This window comes from Leptosomus discolor, chromosome 16, assembly GCF_034619465.1.
Source record: "Leptosomus discolor isolate bLepDis1 chromosome 16, bLepDis1.hap2, whole genome shotgun sequence".
Classification (NCBI taxonomy): domain Eukaryota; kingdom Metazoa; phylum Chordata; class Aves; order Leptosomiformes; family Leptosomidae; genus Leptosomus; species Leptosomus discolor.
Window position 1 is genome coordinate 2266359 of NC_141406.1, and position 12245 is coordinate 2278603.

The 12245-nt window shown below is 53.9% G+C and overlaps 1 protein-coding gene across 1 annotated transcript; it reads left to right on the plus strand.

Annotated features, from left to right (window-relative positions):
- Positions 1–264, plus strand: HRK (harakiri, BCL2 interacting protein). The gene has a single exon (XM_086474435.1). The coding sequence runs from the start codon at positions 1–3 to the stop codon at positions 262–264; it is 264 nt and encodes an 87-aa protein (XP_086330561.1).
- Positions 265–12245: the final 11981 nt, after the last annotated feature.

A 12245-nucleotide genomic window follows, 5' to 3' on the forward strand; every position in this document is an offset into this window, starting at 1 on the left:
ATGTGCCCCTGCGCGCTGCACGGCGGCCCCCCCGCGCCCTGCCCCTGCAGCCCCGGCCGCGCCGCCCGGCCCTCGGCCGCCGCCCGCCTGGTCGCCGCCCGCCTGCGCCGCCTGGGCGATGAGCTGGAGCAGCGGGCGGCGCGGCGCAAGGCGCGGGGCCGCGGCCCCTCGGCCGGCCGCCGCCTGGCCGCCGTGGTGTGCCTGCTGTGCGCCCTCACGCCCGCGGCCGCGCTGGCCTGGCTGATCCGCAGGAGGAGCCTCTAGGCGAGAGGGGCGCTGGCCGGAGCGGGGAGCAGGCGGGACGCGCAACAGGTCGGCACCGCGCCGGGGGACGGGGCCGGGGAGCGGCGGGGCGGCCGGAGGGGCTCGGCTCGGCTCGGCTCGGCTCGGCTCGGCTCGGCACGGGACGGCGCGGCGCGGCGTGGCCCGGCGGGGCAGGGCGCGGTACCGCCCGGTGCGGCACGGCAGGGCAGGGTCGGTGCGCCACGGCCCGGCGTGGTATGGCCCGGTGGTGCGGCACGGCGGGATGCGGCCCGGGGGCCCGGCTCGGTACGGCCCGGGTCCGGCCGCGGGGCCCGGCCCGGCGCAGCGCGCTGTCCGCGGTACTCGCCGGGCTGCGGCGGCTGATAGCGGCCGGGGCAGCGCACGGAGCCCCGGGCTGCAGGTACCGGCGCTGCCAGATCGCACCGACATCCCCTCTCCCTCTCCTTCCCATTTCCCAGGACTCTCCAAACGCCCCCTTTCCCCTTCCCCAAACTTTCCCGGCTTCCAGCCCCGTGCCTCCCCGCCGCCCGGGCCATCCGTGCTCTCCTGGGGCAGTTTTAGCCCTGTGCCCGCACGGAGTGAGCCTGTGGCCCCATGGGCCAGCGGCACCAGGACAGGGCGTCTCGGGGCGGGGGGGGGATCGAAGCAGATCCCGCGTTGCCCCGACTGCCAGCCCTGGGAGATGGAGGGTGGTTGCCCTGCGCACTCGTGCCTGCCAAGCCGCCATCCCTGTTGTGAGTGAAGGAACTTCCCGGGTGTCCTGCCATCCCCCGGTGGGCTTTAGACCCAGGGGTGCCGCAAGGCACCCAACGCTAAAGGTCCCTGGGTGGTGGGAAGTCTCCAGAGGACTGTCCAGCGGGACAGCCTGAGACTTTGGCTGGCTGTGCCTGGCTCTGTGTTTTGGATAATGCCTTGCCCAGTGGCGGAGGCTTTCGCCAAGGAGGGTCCCAAGCCACCAGCCAGGGAAAAGCGTCCTAGCCCAGTTACTGCTGGTTCCTAGAGCCCCCACTGTGCTCCAGAGCCAGCAACAGGGAAATGGGACATACCTGATCCCGTAACCCTCACTGTCATCCTGGTGACACCTCCTGGGCTGATGGGGACAGCTCTGCACCCTCAGCCCTGGGAGCACGAAAGGATACTGAGCATATGAGGCATCACCTCAGGGATTTTGGGTGCTCTGAAGTGCTCTTTGGGACATACACTTCTCCCCACCAGACGTGAGGAGCAAGGGCTCCTATTTTGGGTGCTTTAAATTACATCTATGAGTGTCCCCCAGCGTCTGTCCATGTTCAGGAAAGACCTTAAGTGCATGTCTAACTTTCAGCGTGCACTCGTAGCCCACCAGCTTGGATAGGGTTTAGACAAGAGCTTAAAATCAGTTGAAAAATACCACCAATATACAAGGCTGACCTTGTACAACCTCAGCTTAACTGGACTGTTTGCAACTCTTGGGCAGACCTTGCCTGTCAGGAATCAGGTCTTGTAGTGCAAAATGTCTTGCATGCTTTTTAGGTGCATGAAATACCGTTAAATACATACATATAGTGTGGAGAAAAAGTACGGCTATTGAGAGTGTTTAAAAATAAGGTTTTCCAGCAGGTCTGTGTGTTTGCACTGCGTGTGTGTGTATGCAGTGGTGTATGGGGGGACGTTGTTGTTGTTGTCTGTCTGAGCCACAGCTGCTGCGTCTGTCAGGAGCTGCAGCTGGTTACCTTTGGAAAGCTTTCTTTGAAAACAAAAATAGAACAGGACTGTTTTTTCAGTGAATCAAAGCCTCGATTTCTATAAAATCATCAGCTCGGAGGTGTGAGGCTCCGGGACGGTGCGTGCAGAGCTGTACCCAGCAAAGCCCTCAGAGAGTTGGTGTCGGTGGTGTGGGGCAGCGGTTGGAGTCGTGGGGCTGTGGTCAGGAGCGGAGCTTCGAGATCTCCTTTGCCTTCCCGTCAGTTTGTGGCAAGTTCGATTCTCGTGTTTGGAAGCAAACCCATGCGCCTGACTCGCTTGCCTCTCAGCTCAAAAAGTCAAAATCCCAGGAGGAACTGCAGCGATCTCCCTTAACTAGTGTCCCGGGTGTCCTGTTCTTTCTAACAAGCTGGGGAATTTCATCTCTGCCCAGCCTGGGACTTCATCCCGTGTAGAGGAGGTGGCAGGTGAGAAGGGCTGGCAGAGAGAGCCCGTTCGCTGGCCCCCTGGATCCACGCACCCACTCAGCACAGCCTTCCCGGCAATCCCACGAGGCCAAAGCTGTTTGGATTTTTAGTTTTTGTGAGGGTTTGCATTGCTTTGGTTAGGCAGATAGTACTTTTTTTTTTTCCCCCAGTGTCTTCTGCTGTTGACTCTGTGGAGCCCTCACCTCCATCTGGCTTTCTGCACTTCAGGCCCAGCAATAAGCAGTTGCTTATCAATGGCTTTGATAAAGACACTACAGAAAGGCAAAGCGTTGTCCTCCACACAGCTGAGGCGAGCTCCTTCAGCATGCACGGTCCTCCTCGCAGCTTCAAAGGCTGCCGCAGACAGGACGTGCTGAGCTGCCTTCCAAATGCTCTGGGGCTTCGTGGGCACAAATACAAATGTAAGTCTCTGAAAAGAAAATCCTTGTGTGTGATGTGGAGCAGTTTCAGGGATAAAGAGGCCAGATGTGGGAGAATAACAAGCTGGTAACAGTCTCCTGGTTGCCCCTGACCTGTCCGACTCCTGGCAGTCTTCTAAGGCACAAGTGACCAAGCTGCGGATGAAAATATGGTGCAACCCCAGAATAATTAAATACATCATCTGCACCTCAGTTTCTGGCTTATTTTTGCTGTTAAGAATCCTTTCTGTTCATCCTGAATAGTAATTTGCTCACACCGGTGGAGGTATCTGGTTGTCTGCAGTGTCTCAGAGGCCAAGTGATAGCGCAGTGAGCTGGGTTAGACCTAGAGATGTGGTCAGGCAGGAGTGTTTTATTAACTCAGGAGAGCATTTCTGCACAAAGTATTTATTTTTCTGCCATCCATAGAGACACTCCGCAGTGATGAGGCCATGAAGATGCTCAGGGGGCTGGAGCAGCTCCCTGTGAGGACAGGCTGAGAGAGTTGGGGTTGTTCAGCCTGGAGAGGAGAAGGCTCTGGGGAGACCTTAGAGCGGCCTTCAGTGCTGAAAGGGGCTGCAGGAGAGGTGGGGAGGGACTCTGGATCAGGGAGGGTAGTGATAGGATGAGGGGTAATGGTTTCACACTGAAAGAGGGGAGATTTAGATGAGATACTAGGAAGAAATCCTTCCCTGTGAGGGCGGTGAGGCGCTGGCACAGGCTGCCCAGAGCAGCCGTGGCTGCCCCCTCCCTGGCAGTGCTCAAGGCCAGGCTGGATGGGGCTGGGAGCGACCTGGTCTGGTGGAAGGTGTCCCTGCCCAGGGCAGGGGGGTGGACGAGAGGATCTTACCCAAACCATTCTGTGGTTCTATGGTAACAACATTGTTCTGCAGCAACATGGGAAGTCCGGGCTCCTGAGCGCTTGTGATCTTGGGATTTCATGGAACGGCTTAAAAGAGGAGAGTAAACTTATACCCTTAATAAATGCGCTGCAAAGTCAGCGTTTGTCTTGTGATCTGGTGGCTGCAGAAGGAATAGAGAAGTTAGAGGAAAAGGCCAGCTTCATCTTGGCTTACTACTTGAGTTCCCCTCCTGCTTTTTCAAGTGGTAACAGCGTTTTGCATTGGCTGCCGGGAGTGTATGTGCTGTTTCTGAGGAAGCAGGTTGGTAGTTGTTCCCTCGGGCCCTTGTGGCTTTACACAACAGTGCAGCTCAGGGAATAATCCTGTGTACGAGGAACTTCTGCTCTCACAGCCCCTGGGTGATGCCAGTGAAAGCAGGATTAGGGCCGCTGCATGTGACCAAACTCCTATCTGTGGACCATGCTTGGGATTTGGGGATGAATGCTTTGCAAATGGCACTTTTACAATATATAATCTGACATCACCTTGAAATATCCAGCCAGGGCATGAAGTGTAGTTGTCATGTGCCAGTTTGGCATACAATGTCACTTGTATTTCGCTCTATTAGTTCCGAAGTGGCAGTGTATTAAAATCAAACCCTACTTGTCCCTGCCAGCTTCACCAGCCTGGTTCTGTGCCCACTGTGTTGCCAGTAATTCCCCCCACTGTTTGCTGCGAGGTTCATGCAGAGCCACTCTGTCCAAAGTCTCAGTGCAGTTAATTATCTCTATTAAAATTGGGTTGATAAGATTTCTGGAGATGTCACACTGAGCTGTGCAGGAGTGCAAAGAAAATGAAGGACCAGAGGCAGAACAGCGAGCGCAGGGCTAAGCCGACTATCTCAGCAGTGAGCTGCGGTTTTGCACGAGGACAGACATTCAGCGTGTTGCACCCTGTGTGCATCCCTGGCACAAAGAGGCAAGCGCTGCTGTTTATCCTCCTGGACAGCTAAGGAAGAAGGAGCCTGCTCTTCCTAGTGGCAAAGATCCTGCTCAGAAGTGCCAGCGCTCCCGCCACCCTTACCCCTGCCTCACCGTCAAATTGCACAAGGAAAACTCCGTCAACAACGTTAACTGTCGCGATAAACAAGCCGCAGCGTTTCCAAAAAACCCCAGCGGTCCAGAAGTGCCTCTTTCCGCAGGTGGGCTGGGGCCGAGCAGGCCGCTTCAGCGCGGAGAGACGGGAGCCCCAGCGTGGTTCTTCACCCGGCCTGGGTTCCCTGATCTTCCCGGGCCGAGATCTCCCGGACTCACCATTCTTCCCTAGTAGTTCTACTCTTCTTTCGTCCTACCTCTTGAACACCCTCCTAATTGTTTTTCGGTCTTCCAAGTTACCCTTCCGTCTCCCACAGAGATGCTAATGAAGTGTGAGTGTACATGGATGCAGGCTGCTTGGGAATTTGACAGGGCTCTTGCCCAGCCCTTGTTTTCTCATTAACCTGCTGCTGCGTGAGGAAGGAAGCGAGAGCGCCTCGTTTTGTCCCTGCCTCAAGCTTTCCCTTAGCAGTCCAAGCCCTTGAATATTGGGTTTTGTTTAATATATCAATAACTGTTATTTTGTTTATTGGGAGTGGAACGTGTGCCAACTGAATTGCCCGTGTAACCCGTTTAAATCAAGAAGTTCCACGCTGACACGCTAGCCGTGAGCAGAGCTCCTCTTGCCAACCGCTTGAGGGGACGTGAGGTCAGATTCTCCTACGGCTTTATGCAGGTGGTACCCGAGCGCGGCTTCGCGTCCTGCCTCTGAATAAAGCTTAGTCAAAGAAACGCTGCGATGAGCCTCGGGACCCCCCGCCTGAGTCATTCCCTGCCCATCCTCCTCGGCATCCCGGAGGAGGGCAGCTTTGGGTGTTTTGGTAAGCCCCGCTTAGCCAGCCCTGTGACAAAGCCGTGGGGTTTCAGGCTGGGGAGCTCCAGGGGACTGAGCAGTCGAGATGCCCGTAGCTCTTCAAAGCGATGCGATGTGTCGAGGCCGGCTGAGACGGTTTCGCAAATATCGGCCAGCGTGATTTGTCCCCTCACAACCTTCTTGCTGAATAGGTGCAGTGAGTAAGAGCAGCTTTCTGAGCAAAATGTGGGTCTCCCTACATGACCGGGAAGAGAGGGATACGTCACCACAGGGAATGGTGGTTCCCATGAAGAATTTCAAAGGGAAAGTGATTTTTTTCTCTGTCCCTTCAATCCATGTTTTCAATACACACCGCATTTTTCATGTAGGAACTCAGCTAGAATTCCATTTTTTTTAGTAAGTAAATGAAAAATGTTGACAGTCGTGGACAATCCTCCCCAAAAGTTTCAACATTGTAAGAATGACATGTAAAATAAACAGTTTTTCAGCAGCTCTGCAGAGGGCACACGCTGACACTCTTTCCAACTTAGGATCCACCCCGGTATTACAAATGGGATGGAGTTTGGCTTTCCTCAGCCTTTTTCAGACCCGAAGTCCCGAAGTTTGAACTATCTGCTGAGTGCCTATTGTGGGAAATTTGGAGTAACTCCACTGAAGTCAATTGGGTTGCCCTGGATTTACAGTGCTGTAAATGAGATCAGAATTTGGCTCAAAGTATGTTCCATTAATGAGTCAGATACTGGCAGTGCAGCCAATACGCACCCAGAAATGGCTTTAACACAGCCCGGGATATTCAGCATTGTTTTATTGCAAGATGGGCTGAAGGCCAGGGCTCTGGGGTTCTCTTTTCTTCTTTCCATGAAATTCACCTTTATGCGGAAGGCCAGCACGAGGCTGATGCAAAACTGAAGAGCCATTTAAGCCCTTAGAGTAGGGCTTGTGAGACGCATCAGCGTGGTGCTGAGCTCTTGGCCTGCCCCAGAGCAGATTTATCACTCGGAGTTCAAGGCGTTCTAGGATTTATCAACTTTTACAGGGTTTTATAGATTTTTTCTGTGCGTTAAGTGACACGGAGAGGCAGTTTGTAACACGCACTGACACCAAGGATGATCTGTGGCAGGCCGTAGATGGCACAAGGGTTCGTAGCTGGCATTTGGAAGTGCTGCTGCGGGAGAAATGATAACCAAGGATTAAATGGTTTGCTTTGGAGGAAATCCTTTAACCAACTCCTGCCATCTTTATTCCCGGGTAACCTGAGTCAATACCTCCCCTCTTGGCGCGTGAGCAGCCGCATCGCCGGCTCTTCCTCCGTGTGGCCAGCCCTGTTCCTCCTTGTGCCCTGCCTTCCCGCCCCAGCAGCGCCCACGGCGTTAGCCGTGAGCACCCCGCTACAAAAACACCTCGCGGGAGAAGTCCAGGCGCCTGGAATCTCCTCGTGGCGTTTCACAAGCCCGGAGCAGGCCGCGGCGCTCCCTGTCTGAGCGCGCGGCGGTGCCAGCGCCAGCTGAGGCCCCGGGAGGGCTGCGGGGGCGCGGGGGGCTCTGCCGGGCGCGCGGGGCCGGGGGCCGAACGGGGCCACATTTCAGCCTCAGGGCTCCTTGCTGCCAGCTGGTTCCTGACGCTCCGTGCCCGTCGGCTCTTTTCGTGTAGCCAGCGTTACCGCGCTCTGACTCTCTCAAGTCGTGAGCGCCTTTCCTGCTCACCTCCTGCCAGAGAAGCCAAGCAGCGCTGCAGAAAACCTTTTAAAATACCTCTGATGCTCCCCGAGAGCAGGGGGGGGGGGGTGTGTGTGCGAAGTCTGCGTGCGTGCAGATAGAGGAGCCGCAGAAACTGTGGCTAGCTGGTAGCCCTGATCACAGCAAGACAAATGAAAATGGGCTTCAAGTTCAGACGATTCATTCTGGCTTTAGTCCTTCCAGCTATTTTCAGTGTTGCTTCAAATTCCTCTAAAACTAGAAAGCAAGCCTGTCAAGTGAGGGAGGGGGAGGCTGTAATCGCCGCATCCCGTGCGCAGCAGCAGCTTGAGCCGCTGAGAGTCACTGGGATGAAGCCGATACGGTGAGAGCTTTGAGGCGCCACCAGAGACGTTCTAGGTTGCGTCCATCGCAGCACCGGTTTGCCCGCTTGCCTCACGGTGGAGGTTTCGGTCCATCTCAGAGGCAGCGCCGCTGGATCGTGGTAACCTTCACGCTGGCGTAAACTGGAGGAGGACGGGAAGGGGCTCTGGGTTTGCACCGGAGTAACGCTGGTCGGCGTCTGCCCCAAAGCTGTTCGCCAGCCCTAATTACACTCTGACTTCAGAGCTGATGCACTTGCATAGTCAGCTACTCCTCCCCCCCTCCTTTCTCCCACCCGGGTGAAATCACCTCACCCAGAAGGCCAGCAGGGATGTCTCCACTGAGGTTTTTATAAGATCACTCGTTGTCACGGTCTCTGCAAGCCAGACAACGCAGTGGGAAAGCTGGGATCTGCCCCGGCAAACGCTGGTACCGACACACCTAGGTCTAAATGCGGGAAATGGGAATTTCATAGCAGATGCCCCTTGGGCACCTCTCCTGCTAATTTGCACTTAGATAGGTGCCTCTCTCCGAGCGCTTTATTAATTAAGGCTTGCAGCCCACCTATGAGGCAAATAAGTTATTACTGCCCTCATTTTACAGCAGCAGCTGAAAGAAGTGGTTTGCCCAAGGCCACAAATCTAATCAGTGACAGAACCAGGAAGGAGCGAGTGCTTCCAGTCTCCTGTGATACTCCATGCACCCCATTGCCTACCTGTAACAGAACGAATGGCTTCCCTAAAAGTTAACATTTTTGTTAGCACGATGTAAATGAAGATGGAGCACCCAAAAGAACGAGCCTTGCAAAATGAGAGCTCACCAGAAATCCTGCAGTAGCGCAGGGACAGAGGCGTAATCTCTTGCGTTGAACCACAAAACCATCCTCCCCATAAATTACATACCTCTTCTGGTCGGTAAATTTAGCAGGAGGGTTCAAGCATAAATTTTAAAGAAGCTTTTATTGTAACCAATGCATCAATATAATTAAAACCAAACACAATTCTTTTGCTTTCTTAGGCTGGAGAAAACCCTGTGCCCTTGGAGAAAATTGTTTCCCCTTTTCCTACAGGGAATCCAGAGCCTGAGCAGCAGCTGTGAAGAGTGGAGATAAAGAAAGAAGTGGAAGATGTTGGAAGTGCTTTGGGCAACGTGAAGAAGGATTTGCACGGAAGGAGCTGTTCAAGGGCCCAGCAGCAAAACAGAGACACATACATGCTTATATATAGAAGAATGTAAACCCTCCTGTATGCATACGTTAAAACGTGCATGCCTTGTCGAGAACGTAAGCAACATTCCTTGTAGATGATGGTGGTCCGAGCACTCGTGCTCCTGCAGTCTGAGTCAAAGATTAGTGATGTCCTTGCTGTAACGCCAGCATTTTCTCCACTGCACCTTGTTTACGGCGACACAAACGTTCCTCTCGATGCAGCAGGATGAAAAATAATCTGTACGTCCAGAGTTTAGTGGTATCTTGAGAGACCAAACTTGCTGCAGAGTGGGCATGGCCCGGCCGTGGCGGTGGGAGCAGTGCTCGGCAGCTTGGACAGCAGACAGTTTGTGTGTGTATATATTAAGCGCTATAGCACCAGGTGAAATAAGCTTTTCTGATGACTTTAGTTTCTCTGGTGCTACATTTAATATTTGTCTGGGGCTAAACTGCCTCTCCGTGGTGCTACAGTTTCCCCGAGAGGATGTTCTGAAACACGGGACAAGGAGAAATCTATTTTGGTTATTAAGATTTATACACAAGATAGCAAAAAATAATACTTGTTGAGAAGGTGCTATTTTTTTTTTTTCTTTCAGACTCTACATAAAGTAAGACAAAAAAAATAATCTAGCCCAGAACTTTATAAAACTAGTTTTCTTTGGGTCAGTTCTTTTTTTCTTTTGACGGTTCGGAGCTTGGGAAGCAGCAGGCAGTGAGATGGCAGAGACACCCCGGCTCTTCTCACTGCAGTGCACGTGTCAGAGCCTGCCAGGGCAGGAGCTCCTGCGGCTCCGGAGCTGGAGGTGCTCCTGGCTGGTGACTGCAGCGCTCTCAGACCCTGGGAACCGGGGCAGAGCCCTGTATCCAGACGAATCAGTAGGCTAGGGGATAGCAGAACTTGTCCGTAGAAGTCAAAGGGCTTTTTTCAGTCAAGCACTTTTTTTCTTGCAGCCAAAACTACCTGTCAGATTTTGGATACCCTCCAAACGCTATTCACAGTCATTATTGTGCACATTTTTTTAGAAACATTTCTCCCAGCTTCAGATATTTGTACCAGAGAATTGACCCTCTCCTGGCGGGGGCAGGGGGGAATTTTCAAAGGCATGAAGGACTGTTAAGAACCCAGTTTCCAGAGGATGTTCGGCTCCTTGTCTTGTAAAAGTATTTCCTCGCCCTCGCCCAGTCAAGGAACGAGCCAAGTGGCCGCTATGTCCCGGTCAGACCTTGCATTTTTCGCTGCTGCAGGAGAAATGTTTCTAAGTGATCTCGAACCTAAATTCTCCCGTTATCAAATACTCACCGACGTGTTTCGGGCCCCCCCGTATGCGTATTCCTGGGTATTATTGATCCGAGTCGGTTCACGTGCAGCAGCAAGGGCTCTGCTAACGAGGAGATTGTTCCTAATGAACAGCCGTGCCCTGCTTGATGTGATGTGCAGCGTTGGGAGGGATCACGTAGCTCAGTGCAGTTTGTCTGTTGGTGGAGTTGAGGTGGTGTCAGAACCACAGGGACCGAGAAAACATTTCCCTACCGGTTTTGGCCTGATGGTCAGTAATACTCGGTATCCCGCGCTCCTTCCCGGCTCCGGCTCCTGCTGAGATAAGGAAGGGTTCTTCCAGCGACAGGAGGAGCCTCAGCTGGTTTCAGCAGCGTTGCAAGCGGTGGGTTAGTGACTGCTGGATCAGGCAGAGTCTTAAAACCACAACTTTCTGCCAGTCACTCAAACGAGGGGGTGAAACGGTGCGTACGGGGTTGCCCAAGTCAGGTTTGAACAGGAACGAGCCGCTGGGGAAGGCTGGATGCGGCACTTGGCCGTACCGGACCCGCAGCCGGCAGGAGGCCCCCCTGCGCCCTGCGCCCCGCGCGCCCCACGCCCGCAGGGGCGGCCTTGGGACGGCCCACCCGCTGTGGGAGCCAGAGCGAGGGCTTTCCCACGTGTCCCTCCCCTGTCACAACGGTGAGCTCCGGAGTGCTGGATGTTTAACGAACTCCTCCCCCGGCAGATGCGTTGTTCCCTTCTCCCTTGCGTCTCCTGCGCGTGCAGCTCGCGCTGCCCTTGGCTCTCCTGCCACGCTGGCTCTTCGGGCCGGCAGCCCTGAGACTTCCCGTAGCCTTTTTCCCAAAGAGGCGGTTCCCCTGCGACATGGCAGCACAGGAAAAGGAGAGGAAGTTCTGGCCTTACCGTAGCGGCCCCACCTTGGGAAAGCCCCTCGAGTCAGCCGTCAGCCGCAGCAGCACAGTGGCTGGCTCATCTCCCGCAGTCCTAACCCGCCGTGGACGGGCTTTTCTGTCAAAAACCCAAACCCTCGAACTCCCAGGGGAGCAGTTGCCTCCTGGGTGGTTCCCAACCTTCAGCAAAAGCGTTAGAAGACACGTGCTGCCTGTCGGTATTCTCATGAAACGGCCACCGAATCCGTGGTGCTTCCCAGTGTAAACAGGAGCAGGTCCAGTACCCCTGCTCCTGCTTCAGTCCTGATTTGCTTCACTTTTGTTGTTCTAAATTGGATGTTTAGCGTGAACCGAGGGTTAAGTTTCGGCGACTTTGATCTAGTGGTTGCTGGGTCAAGCAGGCTTTGCTAGAGAAAGAGCTTACCAGCACTTCATGGGCAGCGTTCACTGTACATACATGGGTTACTAGAGGGTATGTATTTGTCAAAGCCTTACATTTTCTGGTATAATTGCTATTCTTGAATGCCTCCGTTTTTTGACAAGGGGTGTTTTTATCCTTTTTAAAATACCTGATTTAACCCTGGTCGATGTTTATATTGGAAGAGAAAGCATGCTGTATGCTCCCCTAGTGCTGTTCCTACTGTATTGCAGCAGTGCCGTGCAAGGTGGTGGGGGGTTCTGTACCGTGCCGGTGGGTCGGAAACCAGCACAGTTCCTCTCTCTCGCTCCTTTTTTTTTTTTTCACAGCAGCCAAGAAGTCATTGATTTTGATTAGCTTCGCAGTTGCGCCTCCGTGAAGCCTGGGGAGTGCTCTGTAAATGAAAAACATAAAGCCCTCATCTTAGGTTTCAGCAGACAGTGCGTGTGCAAGCCAGAGGAGGAGGTTATGAGATCATAGTCTATATAGAACACCGCATAATGTGGCTGTGAGGAAAGTCTTTATTAATTTTTAAAGCTGCACTCCACCAAGATAGCTCCCATCGCATACTGGAACTTCATATTTCAAGTTAAAAAAGCAGTCTAGTGTGGACTGCTAATCAGCTTCTCTCCCCCTGCCCGTTAAAATAAGTCCTTTGGCCAAATTAATTCTAGGATAGCAGCACTGTCTACTTGCAGACGGCTGGGTTACACACCCAGGACAGAATTTAGCCCGTTCCTTCCAGCTTCCTCCCTCTTCTCTCTTAGTATTATTTTCAGTAGGTAAAAACATGCAGAAGGGGACCAGGCCT

Bases quoted from the DNA above. Each gene is read 5' to 3' on its own strand.
- HRK (XM_086474435.1), top strand. From the start codon at position 1: ATGTGCCCCTGCGCGCTGCACGGCGGCCCCCCCGCGCCCTGCCCCTGC.